Source organism: Humulus lupulus, chromosome 5 (genome assembly GCF_963169125.1).
Source record: "Humulus lupulus chromosome 5, drHumLupu1.1, whole genome shotgun sequence".
NCBI lineage: Eukaryota > Viridiplantae > Streptophyta > Magnoliopsida > Rosales > Cannabaceae > Humulus > Humulus lupulus.
In genome coordinates this window covers 87,287,067-87,310,069 of record NC_084797.1, presented here as the reverse complement: position 1 = coordinate 87,310,069, position 23,003 = coordinate 87,287,067, and the positions used below count along the sequence as shown (strand labels likewise).

Below are 23,003 nucleotides of genomic sequence, written 5' to 3'. Positions count from 1 at the left end.
TCATTCAACATAATCTGATTTTTTTCCAAATGTTTTCAAGGCATTATATAGCCGAAAATTACATCAAGACAAGCCCCTTTGTCTTCCTAAAAACCGAAAATTAAAGACAACCTTTTGTCTTCCTAGTGAAAACCAAAATTAAAGACAAGCATTTTGTCTTCCTAATAAAAACCGAAAAATAAAGAAAAAGGACTCTTGGACTCACACAAGTCAAGTGTTTGACTTTTCACAAAAAAAACAAAGACTAAATAAAAATATAAGATGACAAAATACAATAAGACTCATCAAGCTCCTAAACTGAGGCTTTTGGCTCGCGCCCTCGTCACCAGTCCAACTGGAACTAGACTTGGATCTTTAGTCTTGGTGTCCTCATCATTGTAATTAGTCTTTTTATTTTTAATCACGTTTTTTATTTAGTCTTTGTTTATTTTGTGATAAGTCAAACATTTGACTTGTGTGAGTCCAATAGTCCTTTTTGTCTTTATTTTCGGTTTTCATTAGGAAGACAAAGGGGCTGTCCTTAATTTTTCGGTTTCATTAGGAAGACAAAGGGGCTTGTCTTGATGTAATTTTCGGCTATATAAGGCCTTGAAAACATTTGGAAAAATCATATTTTGATGAAATGAAAATTTGTGAGTTTTCTTCTTGAGTTCTTGAAGAGACTATCCGAACTTATCAAGGGTATCCCTTGTGGCATTCAATCCGACTTATCAAACAGATTCCCATCCCCGTTTGTGCCGTCCTCCTCATACCAAGGTTCGTGCTTTGCTAAGCATAGGGTCGCGGTTTACCATTCCAAATTTCGTGTGTTCTTGGTGGCTGCCATATTTGGTGTCGGGTTTCATCACAGTGTTGGTGTGGTTCGTGGCATGGCATCATCATCTACTTCTTCCTCATTCTCTGACTCAAGCTATCCTTGGGCATTAATCACCATCACCCTTTTGTTTATACATTGGCTAGCTATGTGTCCCCGCCCCTGACATTTAAAACACTTAATATCACGTGTTTAAGAAGTAGAAGAACCAACGTTACCTAAAGTAGTGGCGGTCGTTGGCTTGGCATTCGAGGGTTCAAATTTTGGATTATTTTGTAGCTGCTCGTCCCTTTTTGGAGCTGTCATCCATAGGCTGATGGTAGCCATAGGTTGTCCCCTCCTAGCCAATCCCTTCCGTTTGAGTTGTTCCTCCACCTTTATGGCTTGATGCTCCATATCCGTCAGGTCAACATAGTGCTGCAACTCAACTATATCCGCAATCTCTCGATTTAAGCCGTGCAAAAACCTAGCCATGGTGGCTTCCCTGTCCTCTTCTACATAAGCCCGGATCATAGCTACCTCCATCTCCTTGTAATACTCATCCACACTCTTGGAACATTGATTTAACCTCTGCAACTTTCGATACAATCCCCTATAATAGTGGCTGGGTACAAAACTTTTCCTCATAAGAATTTTCATCTCCTCCCAAGTGTCCACGGGTGGCTCTCTATTCCTCCTCCTATTAATCAGTAATTGATCCCACCAAACAATGGCATAATCAGTGAATTCAATTGCTGCCAACTTAACCTTCTTTTTCTTTGAGTAGTTGTGACAATCAAACACCATCTCCATTTTAGTTTCCCATTCCAAATAAGCTTCAGGATCATTTTTACCTTGAAAAGATGGGATTTTAATCTTTATGTTTCCTAAATCATTATCCCTCCTAGGCCTACCCATCCAAGCTTCTCTATTCCCATACCCACGCTCAAACCTGCCCCGGTTCAAATAGGGCTTATCAAACTCCTCGGACTCAGCCTCTTCCTCAACATTCCACCAAGGAACACGTCCATCTTGTTGCCTACTGGGGTTTTCCTATTGCTGTTCCCTAGGAGTTCCTGCTTCTACCCAATCAACCTCTCATGAATAGGTTCCAATTCAGCCCTCATCATACGCCTCATCTCCCCTAACAACGCTTGCATTTGGAGGTTCCACCTGTGGGTTGTCAAAAATCTCTGGCTGTGTCTTCTTATCGATTATTATTGGACATGTTTAGAATTTGCAAAACAAAGTTAGAATCTTCACAAACACTCCCTCACGTGTTTTCACTCAACAATTGATACACTTGCACTTGTGTTTTCACTCTAAACGACTTTTACCCTCTTATGGCCTCACACACTCTTGCCTTTTTCCACTCTTTTGTGTCTTCTTTAGTTCTTAATTGAGCTTCAAGAAACTAATCCAAAATAATCTAGCAACCATTCAAAAAGGAGAAACAACCAAACTCATCAAAAGAGCAAGATGAGAAAAAAAAAAGGACTCATCAAAAGATCAAAGATCAAGAACTTAAATACGGTGAGAAACAAGATTGAAAGGAATAAATTTTTCTTAATGGAATCGTGTACTTTTTTTTCTTATTTTTTTAATGTTGTTCTTCTTTTTTTTTTTCAAGTACAGTAGGGAATATGAAAACGAAAATAAAAGATATTCAAACATGCCTTAGGACCAAAGCTCTGATACCAAATGATATGAACCTCACCAACAATTGTGATGAAACCCGATAACAATGATGGTTTGGAACCCCAAGATCGTGTAGACAAGATTTGTTGAGCCTTGACCCATCACCTAATTAGATGAAAACCAAGACTACAACGGATAGAAAACGCCACAAGATTAACTTGATAAGTTCAAGAGTTCTTTCAAGAACGAAGAGGAACACACCTCACAATAATAATAATATTTCTCAAAACATAATGTCTTACAATGTTCATAAAACCCCTATATATACTTGGAACAATCCTCCAAGAATAGGAAAAGTCATAATTCAGCCTTAAAATCGTCATAAACATAAAAATAATAACTCCCCACGTGTTTAGGCATTTTGGACTTCAAAAGGCTGCCAAAAATAACTTAAATGACTAAATTTAATGCATTAACTTAACCAGCCAAGGCCATTGGCATTCCCCTATTTAATGTCCTTGAAACTCATAAAATTCATGCCCTTTAATGACAACCACACTAATTACATTTTTGGATGTTAATTAGCCTCTTCACTTGCTTTGATGACATGGACTAAGCCTTGATTATTATTTGAGCCCATATTGGTCTTTTTAGAATCCGCCCAATTCTCTTGGACTAGCCCATTTAGTGGTTTCTTGTAATTGGGCCACTAGGAAGTGACAAAGGGTCTAGTGTAAATCCAGCTCCATTCCCACATGTATGATCAGCATGTCCAGCTCCTTGGTGTGCATCATTCTCCCCCTCTTGAGAAGGATTTGTCCTCAAATCATCACCTACATCAAAAGGAGACAAATCAGCAACATAAAAACTTGCACTAACACCATACTCACTTGGTAGGTCAAGCTTGTAGGCTATTATCATTGATGCGTGCCACTACTTGAAATGGTTCGTCACCCCGTGGTAGGAGTTTTGAACGTCGTTTCTCCAGAAAATGGTCCTTCCTTAAGTGCAACCAAACCCAATCTCCTGGTTCAAACACTACCTTCTTGCGTCCCTTGTTGGCTTGATGGACATATAGTTTAGTCTTCCTTTCAATGTTCAACCGTGCCTTTTCCTGTTCTTTCCCCCACTTAAACTGCACATTTTTCTTGATGACTTCAGTAAGAGGGGCGGCTAAGCTACTAAAATCACACACAAACTGTCTATAGAAGCCAGCTAAGCCGTGGTACCTCCTCACTTGGCTGATTGTTGTAGGCGTTGGCCACTCTTGGATTGCCTTCACCTTTTCCTCGTCCACCTCAATTCCGCTCTTACTAACAAAAAAACCAAGAAACACAAGCTTATATGTGCAAAAGTTGCACTTCTTTAGGTTAGCAAACAACTTTTCATTTCTTAGAATTTCGAAAACAGATTTCAAATGCATTACATGTTCTTCCACATTTTTGCTATAAATTAGGATATCGTCAAAATACACAACTACAAATCTGCCAATAAATGCACGCAAAACATGGTTCATCAAACGCATAAATGTGCTCGGAGCATTAGTTAAACCGAAAGGCTTTAATAACCAGTCATACAAACCATATTTAGTCTTAAAAGCAGTTTGCATTCATCATCCTCCTTCATCCTAATCTGATGATACCCACTCTTAAGATCAATTTTTGTAAAGACACAAGAACCATGCAATTCATCCAACATATCATCTAATCTAGGAATGGGATGACGATACTTTACCGTTATGTTGTTGATGGCTCAGTAGTCAACACACATCCTCCATGTTCCATCCTTCTTAGGAACTAATAGCACCGGAACAGCACAAGGACTCATGCTTTCACGCACATACCCCTCTCCAATAATTCACCTACTTGCCTCTGAAGCTCCTTGGTCTCCTCGGGATTTCTCCTATAAGCAGGTCGGTTTGGAATGGATGCACCGGGAATGAAATCAATTTGATGTTCAATCCCTCGAATTGGAGGTAAGCCATAAGGTACCTCTTCGGGAAGGACATCTTCAAACTCCTGCAAAAGAGAAACAATATCGCTCGGCAAAGTACCGACGAGATCATTAGTACATAAAAGAGCCTTCTTGATACTAGACTTGGATCTTTAGACTTGGTGTCCTCATCATTCCCCCCCTCTTGAGAAGGATTTGTCCTCAAATCATCACCTGCATCAAAAGGACTCAAATCAGAAACATTAAAAGTAGCACTAACAGTATACTCACCTGGTAAATCGAGTCTGTAGGCATTGTCATTAGCCCTTTCTAGCACTTGAAACGGACCATCTCCTCGAGGTAGCAATTTGGAATGTCTTTGTGCTGGGAATCGCTTTTTCCTCATGTGTACCCATACCCAATCACGGGGGTCAAAAACCTGCTTGTGACGACCTTTGTTAGCATCAATTTTGTTAGTGTTTAAAAGAGCCTCCTTAACCTCACTTTTTTTTGCATAAAAATTATGATACCTCTCTAATAACAACTGATACAAACCACACCAACGATTGTGGTGAAACCCGACACCAAATATGGCAGCCACCAAGAACACACGAAATTTGGAATGAAGAACCGCGACCCAATGCTTAGCCAAGCACGAACCTTGGTATGAGGAAGACGCCACAAACGGGGATGGGAATCCGTTTGATAAGTCAGGTTGTGATACGAACCACACCAACGATTGTGGTGAAACCCGACACCAAATATGGCAGCCACCAAGAACACACGAAATTTGGTATGAAGAACCGCGACCCAATGCTTAGCCAAGCACGAACCTTGGTATGAGGAAGATGCCACAAACGGGGATGGGAATCCGTTTGATAAGTCAGGTTGAACGCCACAAGGAACCCCTTGATAAGTTCTAATAGTTTCTTCAAGAACTCAAGAAGAAAAACTCACAAATTTCATTTCATCACAATCTGATTTTTCCAAATGTTTTCAAGGCCTTATATAGCCGAAAATTACATCAAGACAAGCCCCTTTGTCTTCCTAAAAACCGAAAATTAAAGACAACCTTTTGTCTTCCTAATGAAAATCGAAAAATAAAGACAAGCCTTTTGTCTTCCTAATGAAAACCGAAAAAATAAAGACAAGCCTTTTGTCTTCCTAATGAAAACCGAAAAATAAAGAAAAAAAGGACTCTTGGACTCACACAAGTCAAGTGTTTGACTTTTCACAAAAATAAACAAAGACTAAATAAAAAAATACAAGATGACAAAATACAATAAGACTCATCAAGCTCCTTAAACTAAGTCTACTTTGATGAGTAGGACAAGTCTTTGTTCTCCTTCAGTGTTGACCACGGTCTCCTCTTGTTTTAGGACTCTGTGGACTAGGTTGATAAGTTCTTCTTTGAATCTCTTGGCTCGTGCCCTCGTCACCGGACCAACTGGAACTTGACTTGAATCTTTAGTCTTGGTGTCCTCATCAGGTTGAACGCCACAAGGAACCCCTTGATAAGTTCTAATAGTTTCTTCAAGAACTCAAGAAGAAAAAACTCACAAATTTCATTTCATCCTCAACATCCCGTTGTTGCACCCTGTTCCTCCGTGCCCTCCATTGCGTTCCCTCTTCTACCCTATCCAACCTCTCATGTATTTGCTCACACTCCGCCCTCATCATCCTTCGCATCTCCCCAATTAGTGCTTGCATTTGTAGATTCGGAACCTCTGGTGGCGGAATATCATTGCTTGCATTTTTCTCTGGATTTTGTGCCATGATGGAAATCTGCAAAATAAGGTTAGAATAATATGGAGAAAAGACCTCACCACACTCCCTCACGTGTTTCGCTCGAACAATATTTTCACTCAAATCCCCTCGTGTTTCACTCAATTTCAATGGCTTTTGCCCTCAAATAGGCTCACACCTCTGCCTTTTTCCACTCGTATTCTTCTTTAAGTTCTTTCAAAACTAATCACACAATATCATGGAGGATTCAAGTAGCAAATCAAACCAGAACAAACCAAACGAACATAGAAAAACTTATGAAAAATGACGAAAAATGATGATTTTTGGATCACTTGTGTGGGGTTTTGGCCAAAAGGCCTCTAGACCATAAGGAACAAGATTAGAACAAAAAATTTTAAAAGAGGTTTCCAGACTCTTTTTTTTTTTTTTTTTTTGGTTCGGATCCTCTTGATTTTTCTTTTCCTTTCTTCCTTTCTTTTTTTTTTCTCTCTCAAATTTGATAAACCAGATACTCAATTCCTGAAAAGAAAAAAAAATGAATACCAAAGAGCCAACCCGAAAACCAAGCAATCTGTGTTACTAAAACAGATTCAAGAACAAACCAATCTTTGATTCAACAACCCTCCCAATAACATGAAAACCCATCTGGGAAAACCAATACTCCCAATAACAATCTGTGGTACACGCCCAATAACAGAGAACCAATATTCCCCCAAAACCAATAATAGAGAACCAATCAATCCGTGGCACCAAAACAATCTCTGATTTCACCACAAATAAAGCAACAATTGAAACCAGGGACACAATTAAAACAAGGGAATTAACAATACCAATTTGTGGCTCTAGAGTACTTTCGGATTTCACAAAAAAAAATCAATTGAAACAAGGGATAACAAAGGAATTGAAACTTTGTGTAGACTAGTTTCGGATTTCAAGGGATTTCACAAAGAAATAATGGAAACTTTGGAAATAAGGAAATGATTAAACAAGGAAACAATTCAGTTTTTACAATAAGAACCCTAATTCACGAATTCAGACACAAAAAGAAAACAAATTAGGGGAAATTTCAGAAACCCTAATTCAATTACACGATTTGAACAATGAAACGAAAAAAGAAAACACAAGGAAACAAATGAAATAAGGAAATTAACTATAGTAGTTTCGGATTTCACAAGAAAAAAAAACAAGGACAAAGAACTCAAAACACGACTAGATGAAGATTTTTTTTTTCTTTCAAAAACCTAATATAGAAACACGAATTGAAAGAAAAACACAAAGGAAAGGATAGGCCAAACCGGATGATCCTAATCTCTGATACCAACTGATACTAGACTTGGATCTTTAGTCTTGGTGTCCTCATCACTTCTTGTACATGAGTACAATAAGGGGCTGGTGGGAAAATCATGCTCTCTTGCTCTCACTATGGCTGAAATCCTCTCTCTTTCTTTTTCACTCTGATCAATGTTTTTCTCTCTTTCTTTTTCACTCTGATAAATTTCTTTCTCTCTTTCTTTATTTTTCAACTCTTTCCTTTTTTCTATTTCAGCATTCCTTTCTTAATTTTTTTCATTTGATCTTTGTAACTTTAGTTGATCCTCCATGACCTGTTTTGGAGTTAATGGGACAAGAGTAATAGGTTGGCTTTTAAGAGTGAAAGAATACCTATTCGTGAATCCATCATGCGTAACCCTCAAATCATACTGCCACGGTCTTCCCAACAATAAATGGCATGCATGCATAGGAACCACATCATAAAGTACCTCATCCTCATATTTGCCAGTGGATAACGCCAGCAACACTGGCCTTGTCACCTTTATTTCGCCACAATCATTCAGCCACTGAAGCCGATAAGGGTGAGGATGTTTCAAAGTGGTTAAGGCCAATTTCTCCACCAAATAAGTGCTGGCTACATTTTTACAACTTCCTCCATCGATAATGACACTGCAAACTTTGTTATTTACAAAGCACCGAGTATGAAATAAGTTCTCCCTTTGGTTACTTTCTTCCTCCTTAATCTGCACATTGAGAACTCACCTTGCTACCAATAAATCCCCAACAACATCATTTTTCTCATCATCAGTATCCTCCAAAGGTAGCATGGCATCAACATCTACTTCTTCCTCATTCTCTGACTCAAGCTATCCTTGGGCATTAATCACCATCACCCTTTTGTTTATACATTGGCTAGCTATGTGTCCTCGCCCCTGACATTTAAAACACTTAATATCACGTGTTTTAGAAGTAGAAGAACCATTGTTACCTATAGTACTGGTGATCGTGGCTTGGCATTCGAGGGTACAAATTTTGGATTATTTTGTAGCTGCTCGTCCCTTTTTGGAGCTGTCTTCCATAGGCTGGTGGTAGCCATAGGTTGTCCCCTCCTAGCCAATCCCTTCCGTTTGAGTTGTTCCTCCACCTTTATGGCTTGATGCACCATATCTGTCAGCTCAACATAGTGCGACAACTCAACTATATTCGCAATCTCTCGATTTAAACCATGCAAAAACCTAGCCATGGTGGCTTCCTTGTCCTCTTCTACATTAGCCCAGATCATAGCTACCTCCATCTCCTTGTAATACTCATCCACACTCTTGGAACCTTGATTTAACCTCTGCAACTTTTGATACAATCCCCTATAATAGTGGCTGGGTACAAAACGTTTCCTCATAAGAATTTTCATCTCCTCCCAAGTGTCCATGGGTGGCTCTCTATTCCTCCTCCTATTAATCAGTAATTGATCCCACCAAATAATGGCATAATCAGTGAATTCAATTGCTGCCAACTTAACCTTCTTTATCTCCGAGTAGTTCTGACAATCAAACACCATCTCTATTTTAGTTTCCCACTCCAAATAAGCTTCATGATCATTTTTACCTTGAAAAGATGGGATTTTAATCTTTATGTTTCCTAAATTTTAATCTCTCCTAGGCCTACCCATCCTAGCTTCTCTATTCCCATACCCACGCTCAAACCTGCCCCGGTTCAAATATGGCTCATCAAACTCCTCTGACTCAGCCTCTTCCTCAACATTCCGCCACGGAACACGCCCACCTTGTTGCCTTTGTGGGATGTCTTTTTCCTGTTCCCTAGGAGTTCCTGCTTCTACCCTATCCAACCTCTCATGAATAGGTTCTAATTCAACCCTCATCATACGCCTCATCTCCCCTAACAACGCTTGCATTTGGAGGTTCGGACCTGCGGGTTGTTGAAAATCTTCGGTTGTGTCTTCTTCTTGATTATTGGACATGTTTAAAATCTGCAAAAAAAAAGTTAGATTCCTCACAAACACTCGCTCACGTGTTTCACTCAACAATTGTGATGAGAACACCAAGACTAAAGATCCAAGTCTAGTTCCAGTTGGTCTGGTGACGAGAGCGCGAGCCAAAAGACTCAGTTTAGGAGCTTGATGAGTCTTATTGTATTTTGTCATCTTGTATTTTTTATTTAGTCTTTGTTTTTTTTGTGAAAAGTCAAACACTTGACTTGTGTGAGTCCAAGAGTCCTTTTTTTCTTTAATTTTCGGTTTTCATTAGGAAGACAAAAGGCTTGTCTTTAATTTTTCGGTTTTTAGGAAGACAAAGGGGCTTGTCTTGATGTAATTTTCAGCTATATAAGGCCTTGAAAACATTTGGAAAAATCAGATTTTGATGAACTGAAAATTTGTGAGTTTTCTTCTTGAGTTCTTGAAGAGACTATCCGAACTTATCAAGGGTATCCCTTGTGGTGTTCAATCCGACTTATCAAACGGATTTCCATCCCCGTTTGTGGCGTCTTCCTCATACCAAGGTTCGTGCTTTGCTAAGCATAGGGTCGCGGTTTACCATTCCAAATTTCGTGTGTTCTTGGTGGTTGCCATATTTGGTGTTGGGTTTCATCACAGTGTTGGTGTGGGTCGTATCAGTTGGTATCAGAGCTTAGGATCATCCGGTTTGGCCTATCCTTTTTTTTCATTTGTGTTTTCTATTCAATTCGTTTTTTCAATTCTGAAATAAAAAAAATAAAAATAAAAATATATTCATCATCTAGTCGTGTTTGAGTTCTTTGTCCTTGTTTATTTTTTTCTTGTGAAATCCGAAACTACTATAGATAATTTCCCTATTTCAATTGTTTCCTTGTTCAATCATTCCCTTATTTCCAAAGTTTCCATTATTTCTTTGTGAAATCCCTTGAAATCCGAAACTAGTATACACAAAGTTCTTTAATTTTTGATTCTTTGTTCAATTGGTGCGTTTGAATTAGGGATGTTGAAAATCCATCTAATTTTTTTTTTTTCTGAAAACGTGAATTAGGGCTTTGAGTTTTTCTCTTGTTCTAATTGTGGAATCTGAATTTTCATTGAGTTTCTCTTGCTGTTTTGTTATGAAATCCGAATTTTGCCTTGGGTTTCTCTTGTTCTTGTTGTGAAATCTGAAATTGGAATTGACTTCTCTTGTTCTTATTATTGTGCAATCCGAATTTGGCCTTGAGTTTCTATTGTTTTATTGTGAAATCTGAATTGACAGTGAGTTTCTCTTGTTTTTCATTGTGAAAATCCGAATTTGCATTGAGATTCTCTTGCTCTTTTGTGAAATCTGAGTTGTTGTCAAATCCAAGTCTGATTTTTTTTTCTTGTGTCTTGTACCTGCGTTTGAGGATCAAGAGGAAAAGAAAAGACAGAAAAGAAAGAAGAAGAAAAATTCAAAGGGATCCGAACCTTAAAAAAAAAAAAAAAAAAAAAGTCTGGAAACCTCTCTTAAAAAAATTTGTTCTAATCTTGTTCCTTATGGTCTAGAGGGCTTTTGGCCGAAACCCCACAAAAGTGTTCCAAAAATCATCATTTTTCGTCATTTTTTTTTCAGTTTTCGTCGGTGTTCGTTTGGTTTGTTTCGTTGGATTTGCTGCTTGAATACTCCATATTACCGTTTGATTAGTTTTCAAAGGGCTTAAAGAAGAATACGAGTGGAAAAAGGCAGAGGTGTGAGCTTATTTGAGGGTAAAAGCCATCCAAGTTGAGTGAAACACGAGTGGACTTGAGTGACAATTTTTGAGTGAAAACACGTGAGGGAGTGTGGTGAGGTCTTTTTCTATAACTGTTCTAATCTTATTTTTTGCAGATTTTCAATCATGTCACAAAATACAGAAAGAAATGCAGGCAATGACACTCCACCACCTACAGTTCCAAATCTACAAATTGAAGCTTTAATGGGGGAGATGAGGAGGATGTTGAGGGAGGAGTGTGAACAAATACATGAGAGGTTGGATAGGGTAGAAGAGGGAACACAACGGAGGCCACGGAGGAATAGGATGCACCAAAGGGAGGATGAGAATGAAGGGGATTTGGAAGGGGTAATTTCTGATGATGAGTTTGATAGGATGTCGGCGGGTAACCATAGGAGGTATGGCGGGGATAGAGAAGCTAGGAACCAGGTAGATAATTATTTGGGAAATATCAAGATGAGAATTCCAGCATTTCAGGGGAAGTGCGATCCTGATGCATACCTTGAGTGGGAGAAGAAGATGGAGTTAGTTTTTGATTGTCACAACTACTCCGACATGAAGAAGGTAAAACTTGCTGCCATTGAGTTTACTGATTATGCTATTGTTTGGTGGGATCAGTTGTGCATCAACAGGAGGCGGAGTGGAGATCGTCCTATTGACACATGGGAGGCAATGAAGAGGGTGATGAGGCGACGGTTTGTACCACCTCATTATTATCGAGATCTGTACCTTAAGTTGCAGGGTCTTCGTCAGGGCTACAGAAGTGTTGATGAGTATTACAAGGAGATGGAGATGGCTATGATTAGAGCCAATGTTGAAGAGGATCGGGAGGCAACCATGGCAAGGTTTTTGAATGGGTTGAACCGAGAGATTGCTAATCCAATTGAGCTACACCATTATGTGGAATTGGAAGATTTGGTGCATATGGCAATCAAAGTTGAGAGGCAGCTCAAGAGGGGTAGTACAAGTTCAAAGCCAAGACCGAGCCCACACAATTCAAGTGCAACACCTTGGCAGTCGAACTATCCAAAGAAGGAAGAAGACCAACCTACTTCATCCTTTACACCAAAACCAGCCACAACCCCTCAAGGTAACACAGCCCCTCCTTCGTCCCGTTCTAGTGAGATAAAGTGTTTCAAATGTCAGGGGCGAGGACACATAGCTAGCAAATGTCCAAACAAGAGAGTTATGGTGATTTGAGAAAGTGGCGAGCTCGATTCTGAAGATGAAGATCTTGCTGACATGCCACCATTGGAAGATGTTTCTATCGATGATGAGGAGTTTGGGGCAGAATCTGGTGAGATGCTTGCACTAGTCACACGACGAGCCTTAAATTTGCAAGCAAAAGAAGAGGAAGAAGAGGTGCAGCGGGAGAACATCTTTCACACTCGTTGTCTTGTGAAAGACAAGGTATGCAGTGTTATTATTGATGGTGGTAGTTGCACTAACGTTGCTAGTTTTTCCATGGTTGAAAAGCTAGGGCTCCCAACGCTTAAACATCCTCGTCCATACAAGTTGCAGTGGTTGAATGATAGTGGTGAAGTGAGGGTTACAAAACAGGTGCTGGTATCATTTCGAATTGGCAAGTATGAGGATGAGGTATTGTGCGATGTGGTTCCCATGCAAGCTGGACACCTCCTTCTAGGAAGGCCTTGGCTATTTGATCGACGAGTCCAGCATGATGGCTTCACCAACAAGTACTCATTCACGTTCTGTCAACGAACAATCACTCTAGCTCCATTGACGCCAAAGCAAGTATATGAAGACCAAGTGAGGTTGCAAAAATTGAGTGATAAAAAAAAATTGAGTGAGCAAAAGAAGGAGAGTGAAAAGATGAATGAGAGTGAGAAAAAAGAGAGACAAAGAGAGAAAAGGGTCAAATCAAGTGAGAGAGAAAAGAAAGAGAAGAGTTCGATCAATGAGGGAAAATTAGAGAGAAAACAAAATAATTTTTATGCAAAAAAAAGTGAGGTTAAGGAGGCTAACCAACTTGATGCTAACAAGGGTCGTCACAAGCAGGTTTTTGACCCCAGTGATTGGGTATGGTTACACATGAGGAAAGAGCGATTCCCAGCACAAAGACGTTCCAAATTGCTACCTCGAGGAGATGTTCCGTTTCAAGTGCTAGAAAGGATCAATGACAATGCCTACAAACTCGATTTACCAGGTGAGTATACTGTTAGTGCTACTTTTAATGTTTCTGATTTGAGTCCTTTTGATGCAGGTGAAGATTTGAGGACAAATCCTTCTCAAGAGGGGGGGAATGATGAGGACACCAAGACTAAAGATCCAAGTCTAGTTCCAGTTGGTCTGGTGACGAGGGCGCGAGCCAAAAGACTCAGTTTAGGAGCTTGATGAGTCTTATTGTATTTTGTCATCTTGTATTTTTTATTTAGTCTTTGTTTTTTTTGTGAAAAGTCAAACACTTGACTTGTGTGAGTCCAAGAGTCCTTTTTGTCTTTAATTTTCGGTTTTCATTAGGAAGACAAAGGGTTGTCTTTATTTTTCGGTTTCATTAGGAAGACAAAAGGCTTGTCTTTAATTTTTCGGTTTTTAGGAAGACAAAGGGGCTTGTCTTGATGTAATTTTCAGCTATATAAGGCCTTGAAAACATTTGGAAAAATCAGATTTTGATGAAATGAAAATTTGTGAGTTTTCTTCTTGAGTTCTTGAAGAGACTATCTGAACTTATCAAGGGTATCCCTTGTGGCGTTCAATCCGACTTATCAAACGGATTTCCATCCCCGTTTGTGGCATCTTCCTCATACCAAGGTTCGTGCTTTGCTAAGCATAGGGTCGCGGTTTACCATTCCAAATTTCGTGTGTTCTTGGTGGTTGCCATATTTGGTGTCGGGTTTCATCACAGTGTTGGTGTGGTTTGTATCAAATTGATACACTTGCACTCGTGTTTTCACTCTAAACGGCTTTTACCCTCTTATGGCCTCACACACTCTTGCCTTTTTTCCACTCTTTTGTGTCTTCTTTAGTTCTTAATCGAACTTCAAGAAACTAATACAAAATAATCTAGCAACCATTCAAAAAGGAGAAGCAACCAAACTCATCAACAAATCAAGAAGGGAAAAAAAAGGACTCATCAAAAGATCAAAGATCAAGAACTTGAATTCGGTGAGAAACAAGATTGAAAGGAATAAATTTTTCTTAATGGAATCGTGTACTTTATTATTATTATTTTTTTGTTGTTGTTGTTCTTTTTTTTTTTTCAAGTACAGTAGGGAATATGAAAACGAAAATAAAAGATATTCAAACATTCCTTAGAACCAAAGCTCTGATACCAAATGATGTGAACCTCACCAACAATTGTGATGAAACCCGATAAAAATGATGGTTTGGAATCCCAAGATCGTGTAGACAAGATTTGTTGAGCCTTGACCCGTCACCTAATTAGATGAAAACCAAGACTACAACGGATAGAAAACGCCACACCAGGAAACCTAAGAATATCTCAAGGATCAAGGTGATAAGTTTGGTTGTTTGAACGCCACAAGATTAACTTGATAAGTTCAAGAGTTCTTTCAAGAACGAAAATGAACACACCTCACAATAATAATAATATTTATCAAAACATAATGTCTTACAATGTTCATAAAACCCCTATATATGCTTGGAACAATCCTCCAAGAATAGAAAAAGTCATAATTCAGCCTTAAAATCATCATAAACATAAAAATAATAACTCCCCACGTTTTTAGGCATTTTGGACTTCAAAAGGCAGCCAAAAATAACTTGAATGACTAAATTTAATGCATTAACTTAACCAGCCAAGGCCATTTGCATTCCCCTATTTAATGTCCTTGAAACTCATCATAAACATGGTTTAGTCATGCCCTTTAATGACTAAACCATGCTGATTACATTTTTGGATGTTAATTAGCCTCTTCACTTGCTTTGATGACATGGACTAAGCCTTGATTATTATTTGAGTCCATACTGGTCTTTTTAGAATCAGCCCAATTCTCTTGGTGTAATGACCCACTACTCTAGACTTTTGGACCATTAACAAAACTATACATACAAATCCTTAATAAAACTTACATTTGCGAAAATACCATAAATTTATTAGAAACTTGTAGAAATAAAAGTTACTCTCATAAAATAAGTAGGATATGGGATCCCATTGTCTTTAAAAACAAAACATGATTTAAAATGAAAGGAATTACATAAGAAGTGCGGAAAATACATGTAAAGATCATAAAATAAGACTACATCCTCGAAAATCGAACTCTCGACTCCTTGAATCCATTCACCACTGATACACAATCCCAAGCATCCACGAACCTTACCGCCACTATAGCTATTTTCCTGCACATAAAACAAAAAGGAATGAGCCTAATGCCCAGCAAGGAAAATCTAACACATACTTCATATACATAAAATTTCGTAAGAAACATAAAGACATAACATAACACTTATTACATACACATACTATAATGGCCATTATTACTTGGGGTCCCATAGACCAAACAAGTCATATGCCCATGAGATTAGTGGGGTCCTACTAGCTAAGTAGGACATATGCCCATAATCTATTCGGGGTCTTGTTAGTCATATGGGTCATATGCCCAAGCCTACAATCATACATATTCATAACATATTTTATAACATATTTCATAACATAAAACATAAGATAACATATAGAACATATAACATATGCATTTCTATCCTATTTTCCTTACCAAAGTTACCGGGATAAGAGGACAGCGTTGGGACTTTTGGAACACTCCTAAAACCATATATAACAGGGTGAGTAGATGGAAGAAAAAGTAATGAAAAAGAATGGAGGGAATGGAATGACTAAACCTTTGAGAAACATACTTACCAAAAACTTATCAGCAGGTTCTTAGATTTCCTAACCAAAATAAGAATGAGGTTAGAAGACTGAGTAGAAGACTATGAGAAAGAAAATAACATAATACCAATGAACTTATAGAAATACCTTGAAGACTTGTAGACCAATCTAAACCTCGAATCGAAATACTATGAAACCTTACTTCCCCAAGTGTTTGATAAGCTTATAATGATCAAGCTTATGATTCCCCAACCCAGGTGTTTACACTCTCACACTCACTTAGCACTTGCAGCCTCTGAACTTAGAGCAAAAGATGAATAATGGCTGGGTACTAGGTCCTATTTATAGAGTTTAGGAATGAAAGGATCTTAATTTTACTTGAATAAAAATAATAGCTTTTCAGGTGAAAATAATTTGAATAATCGTTCAGCAGAGGCTGAAGAATCGTTCAAAAAGGTGCTGGACTTATCAAGAGGTTGAATGGCTGAATGGAAAAAGAATTCAAAACTTTTCAAAATATACTGAAGGAGGCGATATATCGCCCCCTGTAGGCGATATATCGCCTGGGCCAGTATGCCCGAGGCTGTCGTGCATCGTCTCGTGTTTTCCGTATCTACGTGCTGCGATATATCGCCCCCTATAGCAGCGATATATCGGCACACGCTGATTAATTAAACACGAAATTACACATTTTTAGCTAAGTTTGAATGGAGTAAACAGCCTTGACTAAGCCCTCAACGTATTCAAAGCTGCTGACTGACCTTATAGCATTCAAACTTTACCCCTTATTAAATTAAATCCTCAAAATACTTAATCCTTAATCACCCATTCATAACATGTGCTTAAAATCCTATTGGTTCTTATCTAAACCTTATAGTATAATAAATATTATCCTTAATATCAGTCATATTAATCAAACCTTCGGTTAAAATTAATATTCTTAAACTATAGGTTAAACTTAGAAAATCTATAAGTACTACTATGAGTGTCCAAATAATTCCCGGTCTGAACCAAAAATCCACAGTTACAAAGATAATACTATAAATACTATAATACTACTATCTAACTAGCTAAGTAAAGCTCTTGGACTCTACACACTTAGTGCTTCCTTGAAACGCTTGGCACTAAGTCTTGTAATTGGGCCACCAGGAAGTGACAAAGGGTCTAGTGTAAATCCAGCTCCATTCCCACATGTATGATCAGCATGTCCAGCTCCTTGGTTTGCATCAAAGGTGATAAGTTTGGTTGTTTGAACGCCACAAGATTAACTTGATAGGTTCAAGAGTTCTTTCAAGAACAAAGAGGAACACACCTCACAATAATAATAATATTTCTCAAAACATGATGTCTTACAATGTTCATAAAACCCCTATATATACTTGGAACAATCCTCCAAGAATATGAAAATTCATAATTCAGCCTTAAAAGCAAGACAAACATAAAAATAATAACTCCCCACGTTTTTAGGCATTTTGGACTTCAAAAGGCAGCCAAAAATAACTTAGATGACTAAATTCAATGCATTAACATAACCAGCCAAGGCCATTGGCATACCCCTATTTAATATCCATGAAACTCATCAAATTCATGCCCTTTAATGACTAAACCATGCTGATTACGTTTTGGGATGTTAATTAGCCTCTTCACTTGCTTTGATGACATGGACTAAGCCTTGATTATTATTTGAGCCCATCTTTGTCTTTTTAGAATCAGCCCAATTCTCTTGGATTAGCCCATTTAGTGCTTCCTTGAAACGCTTGGCCCTAAGTCTTGTAATTGGGCCACTAGGAAGTGACAATGGGTCTAGTGTAAATCTAGCTCCGTTCCCACATGTATGATCAGCATGTCCAGCTCCTTGGTTTGCATCAAGAATTATGATATATGTTTATAGAATATGTTATATGTTTATAACTTATGTTTATGTATATGAATCATGCTTGTAGTAGATTTTCCTTGCTGGGCATTAGGCTCATTCCTTTGTTTTATATGTGCAGGAAAATAGTATGGCGGCGGGAAGATTCTTGGCAGCTTAGAATTGTGTATTGAGGGAGAATGGAATCAGTGGACTGCATGAACGATTCTAGGATGAAGTTGTTTAAGTCTTTTAAATTATGATTTCTATGTATTTCTGCATTTAATATTGTAACCATTTTTAAGATTTAAGTTATGTTATGTTTTATTTTCAAAACAATGGGATCCCATATCCTACTCAGATTTTTATGTATTTTAACTTTTGTTTTACAGTTTTAATGAAGTTATGATTATTTCGTTTGTATGTTTTCTTAAAGATTAGTCTCTATGTATAGTAGTTATTTAATGGTCCAAAGTCTAGAATAAGTTGGGTCATTACAATTGGTATCAGAGCAACGGTTCATTCGTATGAAGTTCTCCTCGATACACACACTCAAAGTTCTGAATCTGACCGCCAAGTAAGTGTTTAAGTTATAGTTATTATGTTTAAGTATAGCTAACAATTTTAGTCTTTATGTTTTCAGTTAAGAATGAACGGAGCATTAACTTACGAAGATATCCAAGCCATTAAGGCTTTAAAAAGAATTACAGAACCCCGAAACACCATAGGAGTGTTAGAGAGAATCACTCGGAGGCTACTTTTGTTCCACAGGGAGATAGGTCACCTCCAAGAATCTAAGTAGGTCATGATGAGATCAACCAAGCAATACGTTTTAGTACTTATACTTTTTAGAGATTATCCTACTGTGACTGCAGCCTTAGAAGAAATTTGGGAGACGATAGATGACGAAGATGAACTGCCGGTAGCTATGAGATATTATTTTCTCATACTTAGGTTCACTTCAAAATTGGAATTTCAGTTTACAAATGAACAAAAACATAGAATTTTTATGAATGTTCCTCGAGGGCATTTTGAGGCACAAGACAATGATGACTATGAAGAAATAGAAGACGATATGCTAGATGAAGGATCAGATGTAGAAGATCCCAATTTTTAGAATAGACTAGTTTCATTGTTTATTTTAATTTGTTAATCGTTTTCTTTTATGATTGTTAATAGTGAAAACTTTCTTTTCCAAATTAATATCATGGCTTTTTGTTTTTTGCTATCATGTATGAGTTTGATTTTTCTTTTGCAATTATAATAAATAATAAATAAAATAAATAATGACTAAGTTCGATGAGGGTGGATACAAATCAAGGAACAGAGTTTCTATATTGAGAGTTAGGGGGCCATAGTAGTGGGAACGATTTTACTGATCCCAGCCCTCCCTCAATATGGTTAACTTTGGAACAAAGATGAGTTTCGAGCCTGAGAATTAAGTCATATAGGATGATTGATAACAAACTTAGAAAATAAAGATGGCTTATTTTTCTAAGTATAGAAACCCACTCTAATAATAAAGAAGGCTTATATAATTTTCATAAGAAGCCATAATTAATAGGTCCGAGTTATGTTTGTTTAGATTAAGTTTTTTTGCCTTAGAGCCTATTAGGGTAAAGTTCTGACATGTTTCTCTCAACTGTTAGAACTCTGCTGCGATGTCGCTCCGAAGATCTGCTTGCACCAACGGAAATGCCTTCAACGCTGCTCCGGTGAACAATGAAGCCCCTTCGGTTTGCAGAAGGGGAGTGCGTGCTGCTGCCAGCCACAATGCACCGCCGACACCGCCAGTTGACAACACTGCGGAGATCGCCAGACTATGACAACAAGTCAAGGAACTATTGCAACAACAACGACAACAGGCTCAGCCTCAGCCTCAGACTCAGACTCAGCCTCCGCCGCAACGACAGCCACAGCAAATGGCCTCAGCACCCCAACAAGTTGGTCCATATGGGGGATGGCCAATGCAAACTATGCGCCATATCCAGTTCAGCACATGGGGCCAGTTTATGAGCGGTTTCGTAAGCAACACGCTCTGAACTTTGAAGGGACTACAGACCCCTTCAAGGCAGAATAGTGGCTAAGAAATGTGGAGCCAATCTTGACACACATGAATCTAGGCAACGCGGACTGTATATCCTACGTTTCGTCTCTGCTCAAGAAAGATGCCAGAATATGGTGGGACTTAGTCTAGCAGTCGCATGATGTTGCCACTGTGACTTGGACCCGATTTGTGGAGCTGTTCCACAAGACGTACTATAATTCGACTGTACTCGTTTCAAGAGTTGAGGAGTTCACTGGCCTGAAGCAAGGGAATTTATCAGTGGCAGATTATGCTTGGCAGTTCGATCGTTTGGCAAAGTTCGCACCGAAAATGATTCCAACTGACTATCTGAGGGTGTCTAAGTTCGTTAGAGGACTTCGTGATATGAACCTCACCAACAATTATGATGAAACCCGATAATAATGAAAGTTTGGAACCCCAAGATCATGTAGACAAGATTTGTTGAGCCTTGACCCGTCACCTAATTAGATGAAAACCAAGACCACAAAGGATAGAAACGCCGCACCAGGAAACCTAAGAATATCTCAAGGATCAAGGTGATAAGTTTGGTTGTTTGAACGCCACAAGATTAACTTGATAAGTTCAAGAGTTCTTTCAAGAACGAAGATGAACACACCTCACAATAATAATAATATTTCTCAAAACATGATGTCTTACAATGTTCATAAAACCCCTATATATACTTGGAACAATCCTCCAAGAATAGGAAAAGTCATAATTCAGCCTTAAAAGCAACACAAACATAAAAATAATAACTCCCCACGTTTTTAGGCATTTTGGACTTCAAAAGGCTGCCAAAAATAACTTAAATGACTAAATTCAATGCATTAACATAACCAGCCAAGGCCATTGGAATTCCCCTATTTAATATCCTTGAAACTCATCAAATTCATGCCCTTTAATGACTAAACCATGCTGATTACGGTTTTGGATGTTAATTAGCCTCTTCACTTGCTTTGATGACATGGACTAAGCCTTGATTATTATTTGAGCCCATTTTGGTCTTTTTAGAATCAGCCCAATTCTCTTTGATTAGCCCATTTAGTGCTTCCTTGAAATGCTTGGCTCTAAGTCTTGTAATTGGGCCAGTAGGATGTGACAAAGGGTCTAGTGCAAATCCAGCTCCATCCCACATGTATGATCAGCATGTCCAGCTCCTTGGTTTGCATCACTTCGACCGAAGATCGAGCTAGGGGTTAAGTTAGCAAACCCAGGAAACACTACTTATGCCGATATTCTAGAGAAGGCAATAGAAGTTCGGCTGCAGGCTAATGTTAGTAAAGAAAAAGCCAGTAACCTGAGCCTAGATAGGGGAATCAACCTCAGACTAGTCAGAACAACAACCACCACAACAACAGCAATCAGTCCAGCAACAACAATAACAACAGACAGAAAAGAAGGCATCCTGACAATAAGCAGTCCGACAACGATAAGAGGATACGGACGAATAATGGAGGTAACAGGTCGGGTTATGTAGAGTACCCGCAGTGCACTAAGTGCTGGAAGAAACAACTGTGGCCAAAAAGGACACTGGAAGAAAGAATGTCCTCAGCTCAAGACAGAAGGGAAAAAAGAAGATAAGATGGTTCCTGCAAGGGTGTTTGCCTTAACCCAGGGAGAGGTTGATGCTAGCAATAAGGTGGTCACAGGTCAGGTTTCTATCCTCAATAAAATATGTTTTGTATTATTTGATTCGGGAGCCACTCATTCGTATATCTCGTTAGGAATGATAGAAAAACTAGGCAAACCTTGTGAAAGATTTAGAACTAGGTTTGTAACCGAGTTGCCTTCGGGCAAAGTAGTTCTATCATCACGGATAGTACGAGGCGTATCGATCAAGATTGAGGATGTAGAACTAGAAGGAGACCTGATAGAACTGGAGATCAAGGACTTCGATGCGATACTAGGCATGGACTGGCTAACTAGGCATGGCGCAACCCTTGACTGCAAACGCAAGAAAGTGATGTTCGAAACTCCTGACGGCCAGAGACTATGCTTCATGGGACAAGCTTAGTATCATCTCTCAAAGCTCAAAGGATGATAGAAAAAGGATGTCAAGCGTCAGCATCACAGACGTAGTAAAGGAAACACCGCTTATGGTTGGAGACATCTGTATTGTAAGAGAATTCCAAGAAGTATTTCTTGATGACTTACCAGGGTTGCCGCTGACTCGGGAAATTGAATTCATGATAGAATTAGTACCGGGCACCGAGCCTATCTCCAAGGCACCATACCGGATGGCACCTACAGAACTCAAGGAGTTAAAGACGCAGCTACAAGAACTCCTAGACTTGGGCTTCATTAGACCAAGTCATTCACCATGGGGAGCACCGGTTCTATTTGTGAAGAAAAAGGACAGAAGCATGCGGATGTGCATAGACTACCGCGAGCTGAATAAGGTAACGATTAAGAAAAGTACCCTACCCCAGATTGACGACTTGTTTGATCAACTCCGAGGTGTGACGGTATTTTCAAAGATTGATTTACGGTCCGGGTACCATCAGCTCAAGGTGCGGGGAGAAGATATTCCTTAGACAGCATTTAGAACTCGTTATGGGCATTACAAGTTCTTAGTTATGTCTTTTGGTCTTACCAACGCTCCAGCCGCTTTTATGGACTTGATGAATAGGGTCTTCAAGGATGACTTAGATAAATTCATCATAGTGTTGATCGACGACATCTTAGTATACTCCAAGGACGAATTCGAGCACGAGGAACATTTGAGGTTAATCCTATCTTGACTAAATGAGCATCAACTCTACGCCAAGTTCAAGAAATGCGTGTTTCGGCTTTCACAAGTGGCGTTCCTCGGGCACATTAAATCCAAGGACGGAGTTGCAGTAGACCCATCAAAGGTAGAGGCCGTGAAGGATTGGCCAATACCGAAGAACGCATCCGAAGTAAGAAGCTTTCTAGGATTAGTAGATTATTATAGGAGGTTCGTAGAGGGCTTTTCTAAGATAGCCACTCCGCCAACCAACCTGTCCCAGAAATAGCAAAGATTCAACTGGATTGATAGATGTGAAGAAAGCTTCCAGTTGCTTAAGGACAAGCTGTGCTCAGCACCAGTACTCTGTGTACCGACACCCAACGACAAGTTTGTAGTTTACTGCGATTTGTCGAAGCAAGGGTTGGGATGTGTGCTGATGCAGAATGACAAGGTGATAGCCTACACCCCAAGGCAGCTGAA

The 23,003-nt window shown here is 38.9% G+C and overlaps 1 protein-coding gene across 1 annotated transcript; it reads right to left on the bottom strand.

The window, feature by feature from the left end:
• Nucleotides 1-3,115: 3,115 nt before the first annotated feature.
• LOC133779278 (uncharacterized) lies at nucleotides 3,116-8,936 on the bottom strand. The gene is made up of 6 exons (XM_062219258.1): nucleotides 8,379-8,936; nucleotides 8,144-8,247; nucleotides 7,870-8,050; nucleotides 4,301-4,449; nucleotides 3,407-3,915; nucleotides 3,116-3,264 (listed from the first exon to the last, which is right to left on the bottom strand). Exons 1-6 carry the CDS (start codon nucleotides 8,934-8,936, stop codon nucleotides 3,116-3,118), a joined length of 1,650 nt encoding a protein of 549 aa, XP_062075242.1.
• Between the last annotated feature and the right edge of the window lie 14,067 nt (nucleotides 8,937-23,003).